The following is a 23,650-nucleotide window of genomic DNA, read 5'->3' on the forward strand; positions in this document are numbered from 1 at the left end:
GTTTTAGCAGGGAGTCAGAAAACTGCTGGCAGCAGAGAAACAGCTACAGTGAAAAGAGGTTCTGTGCTTCAGCAATGGCCTTGCCTGAACTTTCTGTCTGAAAACTCTCCTACCTGTATGAACCTGTGTTTGAGTTTACCTCTTGCCAAGGGGTGTGTTTATGGGATGTTGCAGGGATTGGAACAGCTTCATTAAGTTGCGATTTTGTGTCAGTTGAGTTTTCCAATAAGGTAAGTTATTCTAAATTCTGTTTTCTTTTGTGTTTCATCCATGGTGTTTAAATGAATTCGGTTTTGTTTAAAGCTGAGTGGTTTGACCAGCTGCATCACTACTGGATTATCGACTTTACATCTGCCTTTATAAAAAATAAGAAGTTAGGGTCTAGCCTACCTTTAAAATGTTAGGAGGGGTCTGGCCTGGTCCATAATATCATGATCTTGCCCTTTCTTACAATCCTTTCATATTGTGTTTCTCCAACCTTTGCCTTGAATGGAAGATAATGCTCCAGTCATTAAGGTCCAATAATCTGAAATTCTCTCCCTGAGTTTCCTCTTCTGTTCCCCTCCTCCTTTTCCCTTCACCCTCTTCAAGGCTGTCCTTAAAACCCCCACTTGAACAACATTTATTCACTCCTCTTTATGTTTCTGTAAGCATATCTTTGTGAGGTGCTTTTGGATCTGTCTCTATATTAAAGATGCCAGTATTCACACCACCTTTAATAACTGTGCTTCCAGCTGCCTTGGTGCAATGCTCTAAGATTCCCCACATTACCAGCACAAAATCTCATGTCTCCTCAACTCTGTCTCCGTCTCTAAGACACAGCTCTTTGACTAGGCTTGTAGTCAGTCATTATTGGATTTTCTTCTTTGATTTGGTCACCAATTTTTTTTCTCTCATGCAATTCTGAGGTAGCTTGGAAAATTATTGAAGAGCAATAGTTCCTTAAAATGGAATTGCAGGTGGATAGGATAGTGAAGAAGGCATTTGATATGCCTTCCTTTATTGATCAGAGCATGGAGTTGGGAGGTCATGTTGCGGCTGTACAGGACGTTGGTTTGGTCACTTTGGGAATAATATGTACAATTCTGGTCGGTCTCCTACTGGAAGGATGTTGTGAAACTTGAAAGAGTTCAGAAAAGATTTACAAGCATGTTGTAGGTGTTGGAGGGTTGAGCTACAGGGAGAGTTGAATAGACTGTTTTCCCTGGAGCGTCGGAGGTGAGGGGTGACCTTGTAGAGGTTTATAAAATCATGAAGGGCAAGCAGACAAGGATTTTTCCTTGAGGTGCAGGAGTCCAGAACTGGAGGCCAGATTTAGAGTGAGAGGGGAAAGATTTAAAAGGCACCTAATGGGCAACTTTTTCATGCAGAGTGTGGTGTGTATGGAATGAGCTGCCAGAGGAAGTGGTGGAGACTGATACAATTACAACATTTTAAAAGGTGTTTGGATGGGTATATGAATAGGAAGGGTTTTGAGGGATATGGGCCAAGTGTTGGAAAATGGGACTAGATTAGGTTGGGATATCTGGTTAGCATGGGCGAGTTGGACCGAAGGGTCTGTTTCCATGCTATACATCTCTATGACTCTAATTCTCTGATTCTACATGAAATGTACTACACAGATGCCAGCTATGTTGTTTTTGTTCAAAAAATAAGTGGCCTGGACTTGTTGAGGAAAAAACGAGTTCCATTTGGGCTGTTATCTCAACTTGTATTGAGATATGTATTGTCATTAATATTAAAGCCAACTCCATTAGCTTAGGAGTATTTTTCCTTATTGGTAATTCAGAGATATTGAAGGATTAATTTCATGAATAGCACTCCAGTGAAGGCTAAGAAGGGTTATTTTGCAGTGGAAAATGCCCACTTTAAATGATACTTGAAGGCACAATAATATGTTTGGAAATGATTCTGCATTAAGATACAGATAACTTTTAATGTATTGTTAGAAAAACCAGAGTCGAGAGTATTTTGCTGGGAAAGCATCCCAGGAACACACTCTTGAATCTGATCTCCAAAATCTGCAGTCCTCACGTTCTCCCTGTTAGAAAAACAGATTCAGTATATGTGTTTCAAATTAGATTCTACCTTTAATTTTTAAAGTTGAGATTAGAATTCCCAAAGTATTGAGAATTTCTGTCAAACATTTTGCCCGTTGATCAACTTCAAGATGACATAGTATAAACTGAATCTTCAAAACAACTACTGTCTATCTCAGTGTGTTTGAAACACCCACATCATTAGTTCAGGGAGTGTGTTCAACAAGAAGTGATTAGATAATAATGGAATTTCTGCCAAGCAATTACTAATAATAAACTAGACTGTATGTTTGGGATTTTGTTTTTGGCTTTCTTTTTAAAGTTGTTTTCATACTACACTGAGTCCTATTTCAGTAGTCTTGACTCTCAGTTATGGGGCTGCAATTCAGAAGTTAAGTTGCTGGTTTTGCAGTCAGGCAGATCATGTCGTCTTGGCCTTTGGTCTCTGAATTTACACAAGTTTACGTATTGATCAAAACCTATGGAGAAGAACCCAGCACCACGTGCATCATATAAAAGCTGTTTGTGGAAACAAAGAATAAAGGCAAAATTCAGACCAATCAAAGCATGACATAATCGTAGTGACTTCACCAAGCTCTTGAAGGAGAACATTGATATAAGAGTTAAGAACAATGAGTGTTGTGTACTGAACACTAACAGCTTCCAATTGTTACGCTGGAGTGTTTACCCTGCAGACATTGCAGCTCTGAGATCATGGGGAATAGTACATATTTATTTTATCAAAGCCAATACAAAATACTACATTAAATTAGGATGCTGCATGATTTAACTAGTGCATAAATATGACATGCATTGAAATATTGGGAAATTGTTTATGCCTCTTACACTGGCATGTAAAGATTTTAGAAATTTTATGCAAGTAAATATGTGGTACTTGCTTTAAATTCTTGGGTGGTGAACCACTTCACTGATTACTATGAATTTTTATGATTTTGGTTGAAGTGTCTGAAATTTGTGCAAAAATCTTTATACTTTTTTATGTATGATTATTAACGATTTATATGAGAATTGGAGTTTATAATTACATAGCACCTTTATAATGTAAACAGGTCCCAAAGTGCTAGAAACTAAGAAATGTAAGTAGATCATGTGTGATTAAATTATGAGGTATTAAAATAATTTCAGAATTTGCCTCCTTGCCCATTCTTAGTTGAAGTCCGTAGTTATCAATTAGTGACAAGGAAAGCGAGACTGGCAAAGAATGAAGACGTGACGATCAAGGAGCACCTCAGATATACTGAATACGAGTTTGAACTTGGAATAGAAACATTGACATTGTCAAGCACTTATCAATCAAACATGCTGATGTTGGTCTCTGGGGTCATCTCTGCAGCCAGGAAAAATCCCATGATACTGTCAAAATTAGATTTGAATGAAAGTATAAAGCATATATTTAAATCATGAAAAATTTAATCTTGAAATGTTTCCTTCTCGAGCAATAATTTGATAATGGTTTGATTCAAATTGCATTACGCTGGTTGTGACAAAGTTAATTCAAGCACTGCACATTTGATGCTGAAAGGTTGCATGCTCAAAAGTTTAACTTGTAAATGTTTGATCATGTGTGATTAAATTATGATGGTGTAAAGATAATTTCAGAATTTGCCGCCTTGCCCCATTCCCAGTTGAGGCCCTTAGTTTTCAATTAGTGACCACTCAAGGGCCTAATCCTGCTTGGGTTGCAATTCTTTCCATTCCACATATGATGAGAATGTATGTGCCTATCCAGCTGGTAAACAAGTGCAGTCAGGCTTGTGGGGTAGTGGGTTTAGCTCTTCTGCAATAATCTGTGCATAATTAACATTGGAAAATCTCTTGATGTCACATGTTCTTAAGTACAGATGTACAGAAGTATAGTGAAAAGTTTTACAATGTCGCCTCATATGTTACATCTTAAGTACAAGGATCTGGAGTCAAATCTTAGATACAAAAGAAGAATAAAAAAGAAAAGTAGTTGCATTACTTTGCGGAAATAAGACTTTGTTAAAATAATAGTCACAAGTTGCAAATAAATATTACATTGCGGTAGCTAAGTGCAGGGGCTTCCACATGTGGTCTGGCTGCCTGCGCCAAACCCAGTCAACCCCTGCTTCACTCCTAGCCTCTAGTCCACTCTGCACTAGCTGTCAGCTGCTTCAAGGTAAGTTTTTCTCCAGGGCTCGCTTCCCCTCGCTAGCCTCAGCCCGGGACTCCTTCCCCTCGCTGGCCTCAGCCCGGGACTGCTTCCCCTCGCTGGCCTCAGCCCGGGACTGCTTCCCCTCGCTGGCCTCAGCCCGGGACTGCTTCCCCTCGCTGGCCTCAGCCCGGGACTGCTTCCCCTCGCTGGCCTCAGCCCGGGACTGCTTCCCCTCGCTGGCCTCAGCCCGGGACTCCTTCCCCTCGCTGGCCTCAGCCCGGGACTCCTTCCCCTCGCTGGCCTCAGCCCGGGACTCCTTCCCCTCGCTGGCCTCAGCCCGGGACTGCTTCCCTAAAGAAACCCCAAGAGCCACGTTCTGCCCTTTGTTCCCTTCACAAATGACTATTGCCCCATAAAACACTCCCCAGCAGCAGGTAGTAAACCATCCTGGGGGTCCAGGAGTGCTGTATTAGCAAAAGCCACAGCCTCTGATTAGGCAGCAGTTCTCAGTGGCTGGAACTTCTTGTCCCAGATCTGTGTTATAGTAGAAAGCCCTACAGTGCTAGTCAGCTGCTTAATTGCCATAAAGCCCTGTGGTTCCCTCCTTATTCTACCCTAGTTGTGGACTTCAGTCTAGATGAAAAGTTCTAGGTATCAGCATCTGACAAAAAATTTGCTTAACTGTCTACTTTCTGTACTCTGCATCATTATAGGAGTGAACAGCCTTGCCCAATCATTGAATGCCAACCAACAAATTCCTAACTCGCTCACACATCTTGATCTCTCAGGGAACTTCCTCCGAGGAGATGACCTATCGGTATGTTGGTTTTTTAAAAATTCTCTGGGTATTTGACAAAGCCAGGAATTGTTGCTCACTGTTAATTGACTTTGAGAAAATGGTAGCAGGTGATCTTCTTAAACCATTGCAACCTTTGTTGTGAAGGTACTTCTACAATCGATGTCATGGCACAACATTGAGGGCCGAAGGGCCTGTACTGCGCTGTAATGTTCGATGTAATATTGCTAGCTAGGAAATTCCAGGGAGGATTGTCGGTATAAATCAGAGTGCTGAAAGGTTAGAGAACATGAAGATGATCATCTCCTTAGGCAGTACGGTCTATTCTTCCAAGTCCTGACTGTTGCAGAGGATGAGAAGCTGACTTTGTTATCTCTTATTAGCTATATTGTGGTAATTTCTTCAGTGTCATGTGTTGATTTAAGACATTGATTTAATATATTGTCTGTTTTTATCACTATTGTGCAATATATTCCTGTGTTGTGTACCTTAATTGAAATAAAATGGTGTTGGGAAGTGCATATACATTTAACACGTGCATCATTATGTGCAATGCTGATGAGCTGCAGGATCTTCTTTTACCACCCTGCCTTAAGGACACTAAAGTGACAAGACTTTCTATAGCTGTGTGAGACTACAATGTAGTTGTGATGTAATAATTTAATGAAACAATGATTAAAATAAACCTGTAATACCAGAAATGCCCAGGGAACACATTAATTTAACATGTAATGTATAACATTTGATTTCTTCCACAAGTGTAGCCAAGCATCAAGGATGTACCTTTTATATTATGGGCTCGTTTAAAGGTTATTTAAAATGTCAGTGTTTCAGCAAGCATTTGAGAGCAAGGATGAATGGAAGCTGCAAATGTACTCACGTAAAACTTTGCATGTGACCAGTTATGACGTTGCTTATTTGTTGCTTAGATGGATTTCCCAAATGTGTTGAAGTTAACTGTTGTCATGAGGATTGCAAGATTTATTGATTTTATTTTTTAAACAATTTGCTCTCATTTGGTATCTTTGAAAACTGAGCATTGGAATTGCGCACTGGAATAGACCATTTGGCCCCTTGAATCTGTTCTGTTATTTGATATAGTCATGGCAAAATTTTGATTGTGGCCTTAACCCATTTCCCTTGATATTCCTTATAATCTCTGACTCCGTTTTTAGTCAGAAATCTATCTGAAAATAATTCCACAGAGGCTGGTATCTCAACACCAAGTCAGCCTTTATTTACGTGTGCATCCCACTTTACACTCTTCCAGTTTCCTCAGAGCCAGCCTCTGCGTGAACAGCTCTGTTACTCCTGTTTATATCTGTCAGCCAGGGCTCCCTGGTTGGACAAGATTAACAGCCCCAATCAGGGAGCTCATACTCTGAGGTCCATCTGACTTACCTTGTTACCATCACTACACAATCTGTTTTTAAAATATTCAATGATTATGCCTCCACTCTACTTTTCTCAAAGTTTTCCAGCTGCTGCATGGGCCTCCAAGATCTGTGCACAGCAGTGATTTTCTAAACCAGCTGTCAAAATGTACACTGACCTACCTAGTGGCCATGCAGGTTAGAGGGAACATTGCCATAGCTTCCATAGATTCGCCAGTCACTGAGAGGAAAATATCCTTGTCTCTGTCTTACATGGGCAATCCCTTATTTTTAAACTCTGTCTTCTAATTTGTGTTTCTTGTATCAGGAAAATCATCTTCCAGCAAGTCCCCTCAGGAACTTTGTTTCAATATAATCACTTCTGACAAACACAGGCCTAACCTGTCCAATCATTCCTCATTCCAGGAATGTTTCAAAAACTGATGCTCAGATTGAAGTAAGAAAATTAATGTGCACTGGCTCAGAGGAGTTGTTAAAACTATGGTTAGAAATTCACATTTTGAAAAATATTTTAGGGAACGATGCAGTGGGGAATAATGTTTATGAAGAATGCTAAACCTCCACTACACTTCTAGTTAGTTCAGTCTGTAACTACTCGCTGTGTGAGGAAAAAAATTCTCGCCTTACATTTACTTCTTTTGGAATATCTTTTAAAACAGTTCTGTGGTTCTTGATCCTTTTATAAATGGGAACAGTTTCTCCCTATCTCCTCTACCAGGCCCCTCGTAATTTTGGAAATTTCTATCAAATCTCCTCTTAATCATGTTCTCTCACAAGAGAACGGTACCAACTTCCCCAATCTTTCTTCTTAACAGGGAATATTTCCATGAATATCTTTTGCATTCCCTCCATTACATCCTTTCTATGACATGCTTTCTAGGAATGTACATAATACTCCAGCTGACAACCAACCAATGTCTTATATAAGTTCTTCATAATTAACCTGCTCTTGCACTCTGTGCCACTGTTAATGAAGCTAGATACTGTATGGTTTATTAACAATTGTCTGTATCGGTCCTGCCATGTTTAATGACTTGTATATGCACACATATAATCTCAGTACACAGTAATCGCTCCTCTTGATTTAAACATTGACCTCAAGTATTATTCTGGTAAATCAACACTCATGAGGTCAGTATCTCGTTCCAAAGGCGTGATGCTGAACATTTACTGCATGTATGGGTTGACCATCCCCAATTTTAATTGCCCAACCAACAGTGGGCAAATCGGCCGGGCCCAAAGCTCATTAAATCTCTCCATTGACTCTACCTACCTTCAACATGTTTTAAACCTGACTGTTGTGATGGTCATTTTCCCCATTATCCCGTTACATTCTTCCTTTTCAGCTCTCTGCCTGAACTGAGGTATGCTGCAGAGGGCTGCAAGCCTCCACCTTGGGGAGAACAAGGAAGTAGGTGCTGACTCCATGCTAACTGGTACAGGAATCCAACCCACTGCTGTTGGTTCTGTCTGAGCCACTTTGGCCATCCAACCAATCTTCCCCTCAATGAACAAGTTGCTGTCCTTTGGGACTGTAAGCCAAATCCTGCATGTGCGGGTCTCTGGCTGAGGGTGGAAGCACAATCGAAAGCAACCGTGTGTGGGTCTCTGGGCACGTATTGGGATGTGGGTGTGGAGCTGTGGGCAAGGCAAAGTGCAGGAGCTCTGGATGAGGGTTGCTTGTTTCAATGTGGAAGAGCTGTATAGATGTCCACGTGTGAGTATCTGTGGTGTTCAATGTTCAGTGCTACACCGAAGACTCTGACCAGGATTCCTGACGTTAGAAGCTGTTAGAATTCAAGGTGCATCTTTGCGACTGTCAGGATTTTCCCCTAATTTGATAGGGATTGGATAGCAAGATGAATATTTCATTGTTTGATTGTGTTTAGTTTTTGAAGAGGGAAGAATTTGCATTTAGGTGTCACTACTTCACCACAAGCTCAGCAGCCATGTATTCCAGAATAAATGGATAGAATGTGCTTGGTGGTGTTTATCATGACCTAGGAAGAATTAATTACATTCTACCAGTCTCTTGAATAGATAAGATGGATGCTTAATGTCTCATCCTAGAGATGAGTCCTCCAAAAGCACTCCTTCAGTACTCTCCCCTCCCTACAGAGCAGTGCTCCTGCAGTATTGACACTACTTCAGTGTTCACCCCCCAAACTGACCCCATAATTGAGTGGCGCTCACTCAGTACTCACCCTTCAACAGTACATCTCAGTGTGGCAGTTCTTCAGTCCTGACCCTCTGGCAGTGCAGTGCTTCTTTAGAGTACTGAACCTCTGGTGCAGCACTTGAATGCACATAATGTTCAGGTGTCTCAGTGTGGTGTTTGCACATTCTCCCTTTGTCTGTGTGAGTTTCCTCCAGTGCTCCAGAATATTCTGTACATGTGCAGCTCCCTCCACTTCACCTGATAAAGGATCAGTGCACTGAAAGCTTGTGATTTTGAACAAACCTGTTGGACTATGTCCTGGGTGTCGTGTGACATCTGACTTTATTCACCCAAGTCAAACCTCAGCAGCTCCACGTCATGGGATTTGTTGGTCAGCATAGGCATGGTGGGCTGAAGGGCCTGTTTCTGTGTTATACAATATATGTCTGAAATGCAAAGATTACATGGCTTGAGAATTCTTTTGGTGAGCAAGGTGGGTATAAAGCACAAGCTAGCATTAGAAAAACAGAAGTTAAAGTCTGGCACACACAGCTAGACGGGATGCAAGAGCAGCTCAGTAAGGCAATAAAATAATTTGCAAACGTTTGCTGAGAAACAGTGTGCTCAGGCAGTAGGTGAACATAGCCACCACCTATATTTTGATTTATATTAGGCCAACTGAATAAATTGAAGCTTTAGTCCTTGAGAAATCATTAGCAAAACATTGGAAAAGCTAAGGTTAATTTGGATTAATTGGTTGGATTTTGGTTTCCCATAGGAGTGGGAATGAGATCAAGAATCCTAAAAGTTTGAACTTCTCGACAAATGAATCCTCTGCCTCTTCTGATCGTGCTGTATGTGTGTATGGCTTGAAGGCCTTTGGCTGTGGCCCCACCAGCACCTCTTCTGGGTCGGATCTTTGATTGAGAACCCTGTATGAAAGTGTTTTCATTCACTATCTCTTTTTTTTTGTTCTCTCCTCCCTCTCACTCCCTCTATCTGTATCTCTCTCTCTGTCCATTTGTTCCCCCACCACCACCTCTTTTTCACACTCTTTCTCACTCACGCTCGCTCGGTCTCTCGTGCTCTCACTCACAACCACCTACATTTTTCTCTTCTGGTATGGGTTTATGATTGTGATGTGGAGGATAAAAGCTCCAACACCTTCAACTAGATGCTGTGTTTCAATAAACTGCAGCTTTCCGTCATAGGATTCTGTCATGAATGGTAACTTAACATTGCATTGTCATAGAATCACTACAGTGTGGAAGCAAGCCATTCAGCCCATCAAGTCCACACTGACCCTCCATAGAGCATTCCACCCAGACCCATTCCATCCGTGTAACCCTGCATTTCCCATGGCTAATCCACCCAATCTACACATCCCTGCATGCAATGGGCAATTTAGCATGGTCAATCCACTAACTAATTTACCCATTAACAAATATTGTTCGAGTGTTGAAAATCACTCTTAAGTTGGTGAAAAATGCTTTTATGATTCAAAGCTAAAGAAAACTTTTGTTTTAGGATAACAGGGGTAAGACTTTGAAGTGGATTAAATGCCCAGAGTTCTTTTAAAAAGAATTCCAACAGCTGTCACTTAGAGGAGACAAAAGCAGGCACCTGCTCATGGGCTACTTTGATTTGGCAGGACATCTGCTGTAGTTTATGTTTTTAAAAGAAGGACATCCTCTCTTTTGCGATTTCTGTTTTGTTTTCCCCAGGTTTGTTTTAACATCTGAGCCAATTGTGAATGTTTGAAAAAATTATAACCACTTATCACAGCAGGTGGCTGTGTTTATACTTAAATTGATCATTTTAAGATTTTATTTTAAGGATTGTCTGTGTTTGATGTAGTACAACAATAAGTTGTTGTAGAGTCGTAAAGACATACTGCATGGAAACAGGCCCTTCAGTTCAACCAGTCCATGGTAACCATGTTCCCAAATTAAACCAATCTCGTCTGTCTACGCTTGGCCCATATCCCTCCAAACCTTTCCTATTCATGAACTTACCAAATGTCTTTTAAATGATGTATCTGCACTCACCACCTCCTCTGGCAGTTCATTCTACACACGAACCACGCTCTGTGTTTAAAAAACAAGTTGTCCCTCGTGTCCTTTTTAAATCTTTCCCCTCCCACTTTAAAAATATGCCCTCTAATTTTGAACTTCCTCCAACCATATGAAAAAGCCCCACGTCATTCACCTTATCTATGCTTATCCCCTCCAGAACATTTGGCTGAAACTGCCTTCCCGGAGTCACGCTCCTAAGGCACACCATGAGACGCTGAACACAGAGGTAGCCACATGGCACAAACAATCATTTTCCAAGATGAAAGTTTGTCACTAACATCTCCTACCCAACCCTGCTTCAGAAATTCCAGCTATCCCATTGGGCCAGGTTTTTCAGGTTTCGAAATGCTGAATCCTCCCACAAACACCACTCGTGTTGTGTGTTGCCTCAGAGAGGAGGTTGTAATGTACTGAGTTTCAGAAGAGGAAATGCAATATGGGGAAGAGTGAGGATGGAGATGTGGACTGATTCAGAAGGTCTACCTTTGCTCTTGGGGATAATATCTCAACTTTCTATTATCATTGCTATTTATATTTCAACGTCACTCTATATCTGCTCGACATCTCCCTCACAACTCCTACCACCCTTCATCACTCTCAATACCTACTGTGCCCCTTACACTCCTTCTGATACCTTCATTGATCCCCATGTTATCAGTCATAACCATTCAGCCAGTTTCCACTACGGGAAGGGCTCAGAATGTCAGTGAAGTGGATATTCAAACACACTTCTAACAACCTATTAGTGCTGTCATTTTAATGCACTTCACTCATTGAACAATCATATTTTCAGAGGAGACAGTGGACTGAAATGGTCCACCGGCCTCTGTTTTCTATGACCCTTTTATTCATTCATAGATTGTGGGATTCACTGGCTGGGCCAGTGTTGTTGCCCATCTCTGTCTCACCTTGACTAAGTGATAGTGAACTGCCTTCTTGAACCACTGCAGTTCGTTCACAGTGCTGCTGGGGAGAGAGTGCGAAAACATTGACCCGGTGACACTGAAGCGATATAGATTAGACTTACAGTGTGGAAACAGGCCCTTCGGCCCAACAAGTCCACACCGACCCGCCGAAGCGCAACCCACCCATACCCCTACATTTACCCCTTACCTAACACTACGGGCAATTTAGCATGGCCAATTCACCTGACCCGCACATCTTTGGACAGTGGGAGGAAACCGGAGCACCCGGAGGAAACCCACGCAGACACGGGGAGAACGTGTATTTCCAAGTCAGAGTGGTAGGTGGCTTGGAAAGGGGACTTGTGGGTGGTGGTCACATGTATCTGCTGCCCTTGTCTTTCCAGATAGTATCAGTCATAGGTTTGGAAAGTGCTGCCGAAAGAGTCAAGATAAACTTCTGCAGTGCACTTTGTAGGTGGTATACTCTGCCTCTGAAAGCCTGTTTGTAATGTGCCAATCAAGTGGGCTACTTTTCCTGGATGGTGTCAAGCTTCTTGAGTATTGTTGCAGCTGCAATCATCCAGGCACATGGGAAGTGTTCCATCACTTGTGTCTTTTATTTGGTGGATAAGCTTTGGGAAGTCAGGAAGTGAGTTACTTGCTGCAGCATTTCTCATCTCTGACCTGCGCTCGTAATAACAGTACTTGCAGGGATATTTCAGTTTCTGGTCAATGGGAAATCCCAAGATGTTGATAGTAGAATTTTGTGTTGACTAGACTTGCCAATTCTGACACACTTCCCAAACAGTTAGTCACTGATTGCCGTGATCTCTACAGACTATGTCCCATTTGTCAGTGTGAATGTCTGTGCCCTCCTTATTTTGCTTGCAGGTACCCTTTTAACAGAGCTATGGATGTCCAGAAAATGACAACCAAGTGGCCAGTTCACCATTCAAAAGGTCCATTGGTTGACTGTCATTATCCATCTGATGAATGTGCTCATGCCTGTAGACGTTGTTGGCGTAGCAATTTGTGGCACTAATGGAGTTAGTGTTCTTCAGGACCTAGACTTGTTCACTTTGCCCTGCCAAGATGTTGATAATGGAATTGTGTGGATATGTCAGACAGCGAATGTGGAAACTGTTCAGAATTTCTCTTACTTAGTATAAATTATCCTGATCTCATAACTGTAACAGGGTTAGATTACTGTTGTTCCACTCTCTCTCTTGATTCTTGGGCCTAACAGCTGCAGCCTTTGCAATGTGTGTGTTGATTTCAGCATCAAGTAACTGATTACTGATGAGTATACAGTTTAGATATATCAAGGTACCAATACCTTCTGATGTCACATTGTCAATGCTGACAGATGATATCATGTTGACATCCTAAACCATGATATTTATTGTCTTGATGGTCAAACCACTAACTCTCTTACAAGCATGAGCCTGTCCACTTGTAGCTGCAGGTATTCTGTTGTTTGGAATGTTAGTGTGAGATCATCAGCAAGGACCAACACTGACAAAAACTTGGTGCACTTTTGATCTCAGACTAGCAAGGCAGAACAGCTTCCTGTCATCTCTGCAGTGGAAGTTGATGCCCTCAATAGATGACCTGAGGGCATTTGACAGCAGCAATGAGAGTAAAAAATAATGAATATTAGTGTCAGAACACAATCCTGTTTTATCCTACTATGAATCTCAAATGTTCCAGTATTGCATTGTCACAGCTGATCCTTCCTGAGGTGTTGCAATGTGAAGAGGAGATTAGATTGTGCAACTCCAGTAGACTACCAATTTTTAAGAACTTTTTAAATAGACCATCTCAGCACACTTGGTTGAATACCTAGTTGAGATCAATAAAGACAGTGTACTAGGGATCTTCTTTGTTCATGGCATTTCCCTTGTGGCTGCTGATCTGAGCAATCATGTCAATTGTAGATTTTCCAGTTCTGAAAAGGATAGGTTGTGAATGTTTGGGCAAATTTTGAGTGCAATTAGTTCTGTTTTGTGGGTGTTAAATTGTAGAAGCATCTGGTTCACAAAGACCTATGTCAGACACAATCATAGATGGTTGTGGTGAGTTCCAGATAAAAAGCATTAATATGCACAGGGAAATAACACCATGATTAAGTAGGGGAGTATTCATACCAAGTTACAATGTAGAAAACAGATCAGCAGAACATATTGGCGGTGCAGACTCCATTATTCTACAAGGTTCTGTACATGACTGTAAATAGCTTCAGTAATAAAACAAATGTGTTAGATTTATAACTTCAGTTGAAAGACTGTGACAATTGGACACCATCACAATCTTCTGAAAGGGTTAAGAAATTAGGAATGTATATGTGTGTTGTGATGGAGTTGATGGGGAATAACAGACTCATTAAAAGAAGAAATTACTTAAGTCTAAAGAAAGAATTTTAATAAGAAAAATCATATCGTGGAACAATATAGGAAGAAGTTCTTTTTCTTGAATTCTGTGCCCAGGTGTAGGATTTTGGTGCTTGATCACCAAACCACAGTAAAGAGCTATCATTTCTACTGTGTGGAGGAAGCAGTACTGAATTACCTAACCTGGAACTGTGAGCAAACCCCATGTTCTTGGTAGTAATCTGACTGTTGCACTACCGATCTAGCTAAGTATACCGTCATCCATGGGAAGAGACGAGGAGCATCAAAGGATGTCAGGCGGATAGATGGTACATACATACCTACTGATAATATTGAAGATTAAGTATAACATCCAGCGAAGTACATTGTAATATAGATTAGTTCTGTTGGGAGATTTTAATTTGCACATAGATTGAGAGGAGCAGACCACCTCAAATGGAAAAGTCAATTTTTAGAAAGTGTTCACGCCGGTTTTTTTTAACCAACAAAAGAACAAACTGTTCTAGGCTTAATGATAATTGGTGAACCAAAATAAGTTAATAATTTGACAGTAAGTGAGCATATTGCAAAGTGTAATCATGATATGATTGAATTTGCTATTAGATTTGGGAGGAACAAAGGTGAGTCCCAAACCAAGATGTTAAATTTAAATAAAATAAATTCCAAAGGGATGAGAAACAATTGACCACAGTAAACTGGTTTGAACTGTTAGGGGATAATCCTACGTACAAACCATGGGAAGTACTTGAAGAGGTTTTTTGAACAGGCATTAACGCAAATTAGCGTCCGCTTTGGTGGAGTGTTTATTCAAACACCTCAAAAGTACAGGTTGAACTCCCATTTCAGGGGTTTGAGAACAGAACTTGAGACTGATACCGTGGTGCAATGTGAAGAGTTTATTGCACTGTAGGAGGTGCAATCTTTAGGGTGAGATGCTAAACCCAAGTACCATCTGCCTGCTTGGGTGTATGGATTTTGAAAAAGATTGATAACTGTGTCCAGGTCAATGTTTGTCCCTCTCCGATTTTAAATGTTTGCTATTCTAACCTTGCTGTTCCATTCATAAAATGTTTGCAATATACAAATATTCATCTATGATGCTGACACAACCAAAGCAGAAGCAGAAAGAGGAAATTTAACAAACTGAGAGCAAAGGAAGCAGCACAGGGAGGTGGAAATGTGACCCTGAGTCAATGTCACTGTAAAGCAATCTGGGAAAAGTGCCTCCAGTTGGTAACAGTGATGGTGACAGGTAAAAGTGGCAAAATCATAAATTACAGGAAAACAAAATCAGGTCTGATGGTGTCAGTGCAGAGAAAGCAGAGTTAACATTTCAGGTCAAGTGACCCTTGCAATTTTTTCCAGCAATTTCTGATTTTGTTTCTGATTTCCAATATCCAGATTTTTGGGTTTCTGGAATGAGTGTCCTTCAGTCAGTTGTTGTTGGAAAAAATACAATAAAAGAAGAGTATCTCGAATCATTGACCCTTTTTGGAAGGATTTGAAGGCAGGAAAGAACAAGAGGGTGTGATGAAAGTGAGCCAGGTACGGGGGCCCAGAGGATGGGAATGAAGGAGTGTCGCCCTCTGTAGTTTTCCAACACGCTTGGTGTTCTCTCATCTTGTTTATCTGAGAATGAAAGCTGTTGGATAGATCAAATAAGTTACCATAGTCTTATAGGAAACTATTCAAGTCAGTAGTGCCAAAGGAATGTAGTGGAAGTAGGGAAGAGCTAGGGTCTCTTGTGGTGCAGTCCCTGCCTCTAGGCATGGGTTTCAGTCCCACTTGCTCCAGAAGTGAATTGTAACAGGTCGATTACAAAATACCTACTTAAGTAGTAACTTCACATCTAAAGGAGGGGAGAGAGGTGAAAAATGGTGGAAAAGAAAGGTGAAACTCAGTAAAGCAAAACCAAGGACTCTTGTGACACTGTGGTAGTGTCTCTGTCTCTGGGCCAAGAGGCCTGGCTTCAAGTCCCACCTTCTTTAGAGGTGTGTAATAACATTTTAAAAAGAAGAGCAGATCCAAAGAGTTCTTGTGGCACATTTGTAGTAACATCTCAACAGGTTGATGAGAAAAGAGCTATGAAGCAAACTCTTGCTCCCTCTCCCTCACAATTGATGTTTAGCATTGTGCTTAGTGGGCTTTACATGTAAATATCGAATTGGCTGCAAGGGTGATTTACTGGAGTTGGTTAATTGTTAAAAACAAAAAGAAATTGTGGTAATGGGCAGAAACCATTTGGTTGCGTGTGATAGCACTTCTAGGTATAGAAAGAAAACGGAAAAATAAAGCAGGCCTAAGGAAGGGCTCTTGTGGTACAGTAGTAGAGTCTCCATCTCTGGGCGAGAGGGCCTGTGTTCTGTTCCATCTGCTCAGCTTTGTAGTGACATTTCCAAACAGGTCAATTGGAAAATATCTTGGAAGAAACCAATAATGAATGTAGTTTGTTTCTGCTTCTGTTTTTTTGTGGTGGAGTGGCTATGTCTCAACCTCTGAGACAAAACAGCTCTGAGTTCAAGTCTCACCTGCTTCAGAGGTAGATAATAACATGTCTAAGCACATTGAGTAAGAATATTTATTGATGTGGGAATGGGGGATTCTTGTGGAGGTGAAAAGGTTTTAAAAAAAAGCCCCGGGAGGGGTTCTCGTGTAATGGTATTGTCACTATCTGTGATCCAGGAGCCCCATGTTCCAAGACCCACCTACTCTAAAGATGTGTCATAAAATCTCCCAAACAGGTTGATGTTTTTGTTTAGAAAAGTCTCATAATGCAGACCCAGCCACTTCCAACTCCATTTTGATTTAGTCCCTTCCCACGCTCTCTCACCTTTTTGATATTTTGCATTGCCGTTGATGCAGTTTGTGTGCAAAGTATTCAATTGAAAATTCAGGTGATATTGCTGGTGGTCAATAGAAGGATCAAAAGAAAATCCATGATTTATTGATGGGGAAAAATATCATTCAGTTGTGTGATAGCACAGACTCAAGGGTTTTGCAGAGCTGTATATCTTGGGCTGGGACTTGCCAATGAATGCTACAAGTAGTGGCTCTATTTTAGTGTTCAACAATAAATTATGTCCCTTTCTAGTCAGGCTTCCTAAATTAGAACTCATAAGGAGGGAAAAATTAGAGTGAGTGTGTGAGCAAAAGATGGCCAAAAATATAAAACAGATAGTAAACTTTTTTTAGATATTTCACAATGAAAAATTAATTAAGTCAGTCTTGGCCCTACAAAATTTTTTTTCTGGAGAATTGGTACTGGAGGATAAAGCAATGACAGACAAATTGATCAGAGATTATGCATCAATCTTCACTGGAGAGAATGCAAGGAACAGCTGTCAATCAGGAATTGAAAGCAAGGGTGAAACCCAAAAAAAACCTACAATTCCAGGGAAATAGTGCTGAGTAAATTGTTGGAACTGTAAGTTGACAAGTCTCTAGGACCTAATAGATTTCATCCTCTGGTCCTAAGTAGAATATCTGTTAAGATAGTTGATACATTAGTTTTGATTTTTCAAAACTGGAGATTTTAGGAAGATTCTTTTAGATTGGATCAACAGGAATTACCATGGCCCGGACCCCAAACTGTCATTGTACAGACCCATAGAACAGTCCAAGCGGCTGAATGACAGTGACTGAAGTTCAGGAGTTTGATAGCATATGGTACTCTTGACGAACTGTGCCAGGATTCCTTGACTGAAGGCTGTCTCCCTTAGCCTGACTGAGGACTACACCCCATTGAGTTTGAGACATGGCCATTTGGTGAATCGCATGCAGTGTATTTGCTGTGAATACTGCTATCACATGCTGCCGGTGTGAGATTGTGATGGCATAATGCTATACAGAAACATGTCCACTCCTTTGAATGATCACTGCTGACATCTATGGCAAGCTGCCTGACAGGAGTACTGAAAGCCTTTAGGCTCAAGCTGAGGGGGTAACTGCAAAATGGAAAGCAGGGATGTTGTAAGCATCCATATAGACACAAGGTGAGCAAGGAGCCCTGAGCAGCTTGATTCTTACAATGTTTAAATTTACATTGTTTGCTTGTATTGGCAATGAAGGGTCAGCTGTGCCACCAGTATGTCCTGAGGCACAATCGTTTTTGGCTTTCTCATTGTACAGAGAAGGAAAACTCCTGGCTAGCAGCACTTGACCTGGTTCATGGCTGGGTTCTAAAATGGTGACAATGCTAGAAATCCCAGAATGTTCCTGTTAGTAGCAAGTGTGCTTTTGCCTCTGGCAGGAGGAGAAATAGGCTGAGAAGGGCACCGTAGAGGCACGATGAATAGCTAATCTGGTGAGCTGCAGAGAATAGCATGAGGACATTTACAGGGACATTGCTGGAGAGAATCTCTCTGTGAAACATTGCATAATTGCCATTTTGTTGATTCCTGGAGAATTCAACTGATAATGTTCAGACTTTGTAATATCCTGCATGTTTGTCAAGTAGCTTTAAAAAGAATTAAAAGCAGAAATGTTGGAACACACTTAACATATCATGTTGTTTCTGTGGAGAGGGAAACTGAGTTAAGTTTTCAAATAAATTTTCATTCGTGTAGTTAGCATTAGTTTTAAAAGATCAATGTATGGCAATCCTTATGCAGGTGAGGAACTTGACAATGTATAACTCAGTTCATCAGAAGATGTAAAGGTGATGAAAATAATTTTTGTATTATTTTTGATAAATCACCAATATATCATCTGTTTAGTGACTGAAAGTAGACAGGTCCATCCAAGACACAACTCAAGGCTTAAATATGCTGACGGAATATTTAATACATAACTGGTTTTTGCTCTGTTTAGTCCAAATATTATTCGTTGCAAATCAGTGGGAATTGATAGGTGGCTGCTTATAGCAATAGTCATGTGGAACAGGCGGGTTTGGGATCTGGTAATAAATCAAACAAAGAGTTCAAATACCTGCATCCAGTGAATGTTTTTATCTTGGGTATATGTTTGTATATTAGTTGTATTTGTGTACACAGACGCAGTTCAGATAACTGTGACTGAACCTTTGATCCAATACTTTTTTCAAGGGATTTTAAATTGTAAATCCCATACAGATTACAAGCTGTAAGGCTATCATCAAAAACAATGATAGATGCCACTAGTCAGAGACCCTGTTGTGACATGCCTATAGCTAAATATATCAAGGAGCCTGTTTTTCAAGCCAGAGCTTAAAATTGAGTGTTAAGGCAAGAGATATGACAATGTTTGATATTATGAGAATAAGTTTATACATACTGTAGATTTAGTTTCATTTAACAGTATTTATTTACTTGTTTTATTAAAATTCAAAATCAATCTGCAGTAATTAGAACCTGAGCCATAATCTGATATTGATTTATTAAGTATATTAAATCTGAGGAGTCAATGAAGAGTATGTTATCTCCAATTCGCCAAAACACAGAGAGAAGCATTCTCTTGAACCCTGGAGTTGCTCGATTCACCGAGAAGCTGAACAAGTAAAGGCACAGTACTGGGCATAGATAGCAAGGATATTATAACTAGGAGTCATCTATAATGTTGGGGGAAAGCTGAATATAAGAGCTCAAACATGTTATGCGTATTACCTGGAAATATTTTCAAGGGCAGACCAAAAGATTCAACTTGTGATTAATGATGGAAAATGACTAAAGTTGTGATTCTTTTGTGAAACTGTTGGCTCTACTTTATGGGTAATATGAACTGCCAAAGCAAGACTCGCCAATAATGTGTCAATCTCAGGTTGTTCCTTCACGCATATTTCTTACTGGTAGTTTTCAACTTTTGCAGGTTATGATGATTGCTTTGAATGAATTCCTTTTAATTCCTTGTAGTTTACAAAATCATGAAGGGCATAGACAGGGTGGATAGACACAAGCTTTTTCCCAGGGTGAAGGATTCCAGAACAAGGTCACGCTTTCAAGGTGAGAGGTGGAAAGTTTAAGGGGGGTACACGCAGCAAGTACTTCACACAGAGGGTGGTGGGCGTCTGGAACGCGTTGTCAGCAGAGGTGGTAGAGGCAGTCACTTTAGATTCATTTAAGATGTGTCTGGACAGATGCACGAGCCGGTGGGGAGCAGAGGGATACAGACGCTTAGGAATTGACCGACAGACCTAGACAGTACATTTGATTGGCTCAGGCTTGGAGGGCGAAGGGGCCTGTTATTGGGCTGTAGATTTTCTTTGTTCTTTCTTTAAACTGTCGCTGAGTCTCCCTCAGATAAGATTTGTCTTTTTAAAATCAGAGTTGGGGTGAAATCAATAAACAAAATGCTGCATATATTCAAGTCAGGTAGCATTGATGGAAAGGAGAGATATAGGAGAGATTGAATGACCCAAGAACCAGCTTTACAGAGTCAAGTGGATAGCTGCTGGCAAAAATACGAAGCCGAGAGGTGCCTAGAGCAGCTTTGCTGTTCTCTGACAGCAAAACGTAATGAAACCAGAAGCATGCAAAATAGAAACCAGGGATTATGAACTCAAATTATCTGGCCATCTATATCTGTTCGTACAGTTGCTAGGTGGTCTTAACTTAGCTGAGCCTCAAGATTTATTAATGGACCAGCCGATCAGTGCTCTGTTTACGCGTTGAAATTGTGCATTGATTTTAATGATTGACGTCCTTGAGGTTATATTAAATTATTACTTTTTTGATCTGCTTTTTCATTGTGTTCATTTGGACAAGAGTCAGAGGTGTGAAGTAGGGTAAAGCAACTACAACCAGCCCTCTCTGGTATATATGTGGCTGTAAAAAACAGCAGTTTACTTCAAAGCTAATTTTTTATTAGGTGTTTTTCATGATTAATTCAAGATTTGATGTAGTTTTTTGACTCATAAGTTCTGTGTCCATTGTACCCACTCAGTAACTGGGAATGAATGATGCATAAGGCATGGAGTAAGGAAGGTGTATGGAAAGGGCATAGGAAAGGACAGAGAGTGAGGAAATGTGGAGGCCAAACAGCCTTTAATACAGTTGGACCAAGTCCTAAGCAAACTGAGGCAGATCTTTATCACTAAGCACTTGCACTCTGTCTGTAGAGATATTGGAATTGATTTCACCTCACACCTGCCTTCCCGAAATGTTTGTATTTTCCATGTCACTTCTCTCAGTATTCTGTATATTAATTAAAATTAAGCCATTACACTTCAAGGTCTGATCTCTTGAGTGATTGAAACCAAGTTGCAGTTTTGTTCAGTTTTATCTTCTTATTTTTACAGAATTTGTACAGTTTTCTGGCCCAGCCAAATGCTCTTACTCACCTTGATTTGTCGAACACAGACTGTGCGTTGGATATGGTATGTACTCAAGTAATACTCAAGTAATATTTTAACATGATAATGCCCATGATCAGGGGAAATTCTCTCACCCAGAGGGTTGTAGAGAACTGGAACACATTCTCTAAAATGGAGATAGAAATGGTAAACCTCATCACATTGAAGAAATACCTGGAATTGATCTTGACGTGCTGTAATCAGCAAAGCAGTGTTCAAGCAATGGGAAGTGAAATGATACTACGTGCTTATTTGTTGGCTACTGCAGATATATTGTACTGAACACCTTTTCCTGTATTTATGCTGTGACTGTGAATGTCTATACCTTCAGCTTACTGACTGTATGGAATTGCTAATAAATAAGCAAGTGAAGAAAATTGAAAAATGGCTTTCAGAATGAGTTGCTGATTGGAAGTTTTGATTTTACCTGGATAAATAAGTCTGTGTACTTCCAACCAACTCTCTCACTTCTCCTAAACCCCTCCCCACCATCCCTGTATAAGAAAAAGTGCACACAGACTGGGATAGGGGTTAAGGTGGGTTGGTTTGGATTGTGTGAAATTGCATGTCATGATAAGTGTCCACCATGTCTGTTGCCAGTTCACCTCTTATTTTGCCAGAGTGCATATCAGGCTCCATACACACCGAATAGCTGAGTTGAGGCCATGAAGTGGTAGGTAAGACATCCTCCCCTATGGGGTGGAAGCCATGATCTGGGACAGGTAACAGCCTGATTACCATAAAGTTTGGGCTTGGCTGCTTGGCTACCTGGCCTGGTGGATATAGCCCTGGCTCAACCTTCTTGTACAGACATAAAGCAATGCCACCTAAACATCCAAGTGTGGTTTTGGAAAAACATGTTCATTATTTCAGGACTTTTGTCTGATTGCATTACTGTAGCACTCTTTCGAAAACCATATTACATTAATGGTGGTATCATTACATGTTGTTAATACATGAATATGAAACAGCGAAACAATTGACATCATGTAATTTTCCAACAGCATCATGAATTTTACCAATGTACAGCTTTTCTTAATTTGTATACATTTTGCCCTTCCTTCCTTTTTCACTCCCTCCGTCTCTTCCTTCCTTCCTTCCTTTTTCTTTCCCTCCCTCCCTTCCTTCCTTTTTCTTTCTCTCCCTTCCTTCCTTCTTTCCCTTTTTCTCTCTCTCCCTTCCTTCCTTCCTTCCTTGTTCTCTCTCTCCCTCCCTCCTTCCTTCCTTTTTCTCTCTCTCCTTCCCTTCCTTCCTTCCTTGTTCTCTCTCTCCCTTCCTTCCTTCCTTCCTTCCTTCCTTCCTTCCTTCCTTTTTCTCTCTCTCTCCCTTCCTTCCTTTCTTCCTTCCTTTTTCTCTCTCTCCCTTCCTTCCTTCCTTGTTCTCTCTCTCCCTCCCTCCCTTCCTTCCTTTTTCTCTCTCTCCGTCCCTTCCTTCCTTCCTTTTTCTCTCTCTCCGTCCCTTCCTTCCTTCCTTTTTCTCTCTCTCCCTTCCTTCCTTCCTTCCCTTTTTCTCTCTCTCCCTTCCTTCCTTCCTTCCTTCCTTGTTCTCTCTCTCCCTCCCTCCTTTCCTTCCCTTTTCTCTCTCTCCCTCCCTTCCTTCCTTTCTTCCTTCCTTTTTCTCTCTCTCCCTCCCTTCCTTCCTTCCCTTTTTCTCTCTCTCCCTTCCTTCCTTCCTTCCTTCCTTGTTCTCTCTCTCCCTCCCTCCTTTCCTTCCCTTTTCTCTCTCTCCCTCCCTTGCTTCCTCCCTTCCTTCCTTTTTCTCTCCCTCCCTCCCTCCCTCCCTTCCTTCCTTCCTTCCTTCCTTCCTTGTTCTCTCTCTCCCTCCCTCCTTTCCTTCCCTTTTCTCTCTCTCCCTCCCTTGCTTCCTCCCTTCCTTCCTTTTTCTCTCCCTCCCTCCCTCCCTCCCTTCCTTCCTTCCTTCCTTCCTTCCTTCCTTCCTTATTTCTCTCTCTCTCTCTCTCCCTTCCTTCCTTCCTTCCTTTTTCTCTCTCTCCCTTCCTTCCTTCCTTGTTCTCTCTCTCTCCCTCCCTTGCTTCCTCCCTTCCTTCCTTTTTCTCTCTCTCCCTCCCTTCCTTCCTTTTTCTCTCTCTCCCTCCCTTCCTTCCTTCCTTCTTCTCTCTCTCCCTTCCTTCCGTCCTTTTTCTTTCTCTCTCTCTCTCTCTCTCTCTCTCTCTCTCTCTCTCTCTCTCTCTCTCTCCCTTCCTTCCGTCCTTTTTCTCTCTCTCTCCCTCCCTTCCTTCCTTTCTTCTCTCTCTCTCTCTCCCTTCCGTCCTTTTTCTCTCTCTCCCTCCCTCCCTTCCTTCCTTCCTTCCCTTTTCTTTTTCTCCTTCCCTTCCTTCCTCCCTTCCGTCCTTTTTCTCTCTCTCTCTCTCTCTCCCTTCCTTCCTTCCTTTTCTCTCTCTCTCTCTCTCTCTCTCCCTTCCTTCCTTTTTCTCTCTCTCCCTCCCTCCCTTCCTTCCTTCCTTCCTTCTTTCCTTCCTTTCTTTTTCTCTC

At 41.2% G+C, this 23,650-nt stretch overlaps 1 protein-coding gene across 3 annotated transcripts in view; it reads left to right on the forward strand.

The window, feature by feature from the left end:
* Positions 1 to 23,650, forward strand: part of LOC132832127 (F-actin-uncapping protein LRRC16A-like) — a 458,164-nt gene that overhangs the window by 226,016 nt on the left and 208,498 nt on the right. For all 3 annotated transcript variants that reach the window (XM_060849857.1, XM_060849859.1, XM_060849860.1), the window contains exons 13-14: positions 4,890 to 4,993; positions 21,105 to 21,182. In XM_060849857.1, coding sequence (XP_060705840.1) covers positions 4,890 to 4,993; positions 21,105 to 21,182 — 182 coding nt within the window. The remainder of the gene's footprint in view (positions 1 to 4,889; positions 4,994 to 21,104; positions 21,183 to 23,650) is intronic.

Source organism: Hemiscyllium ocellatum, chromosome 34 (genome assembly GCF_020745735.1).
Source record: "Hemiscyllium ocellatum isolate sHemOce1 chromosome 34, sHemOce1.pat.X.cur, whole genome shotgun sequence".
In the NCBI taxonomy this organism is placed as follows: domain Eukaryota; kingdom Metazoa; phylum Chordata; class Chondrichthyes; order Orectolobiformes; family Hemiscylliidae; genus Hemiscyllium; species Hemiscyllium ocellatum.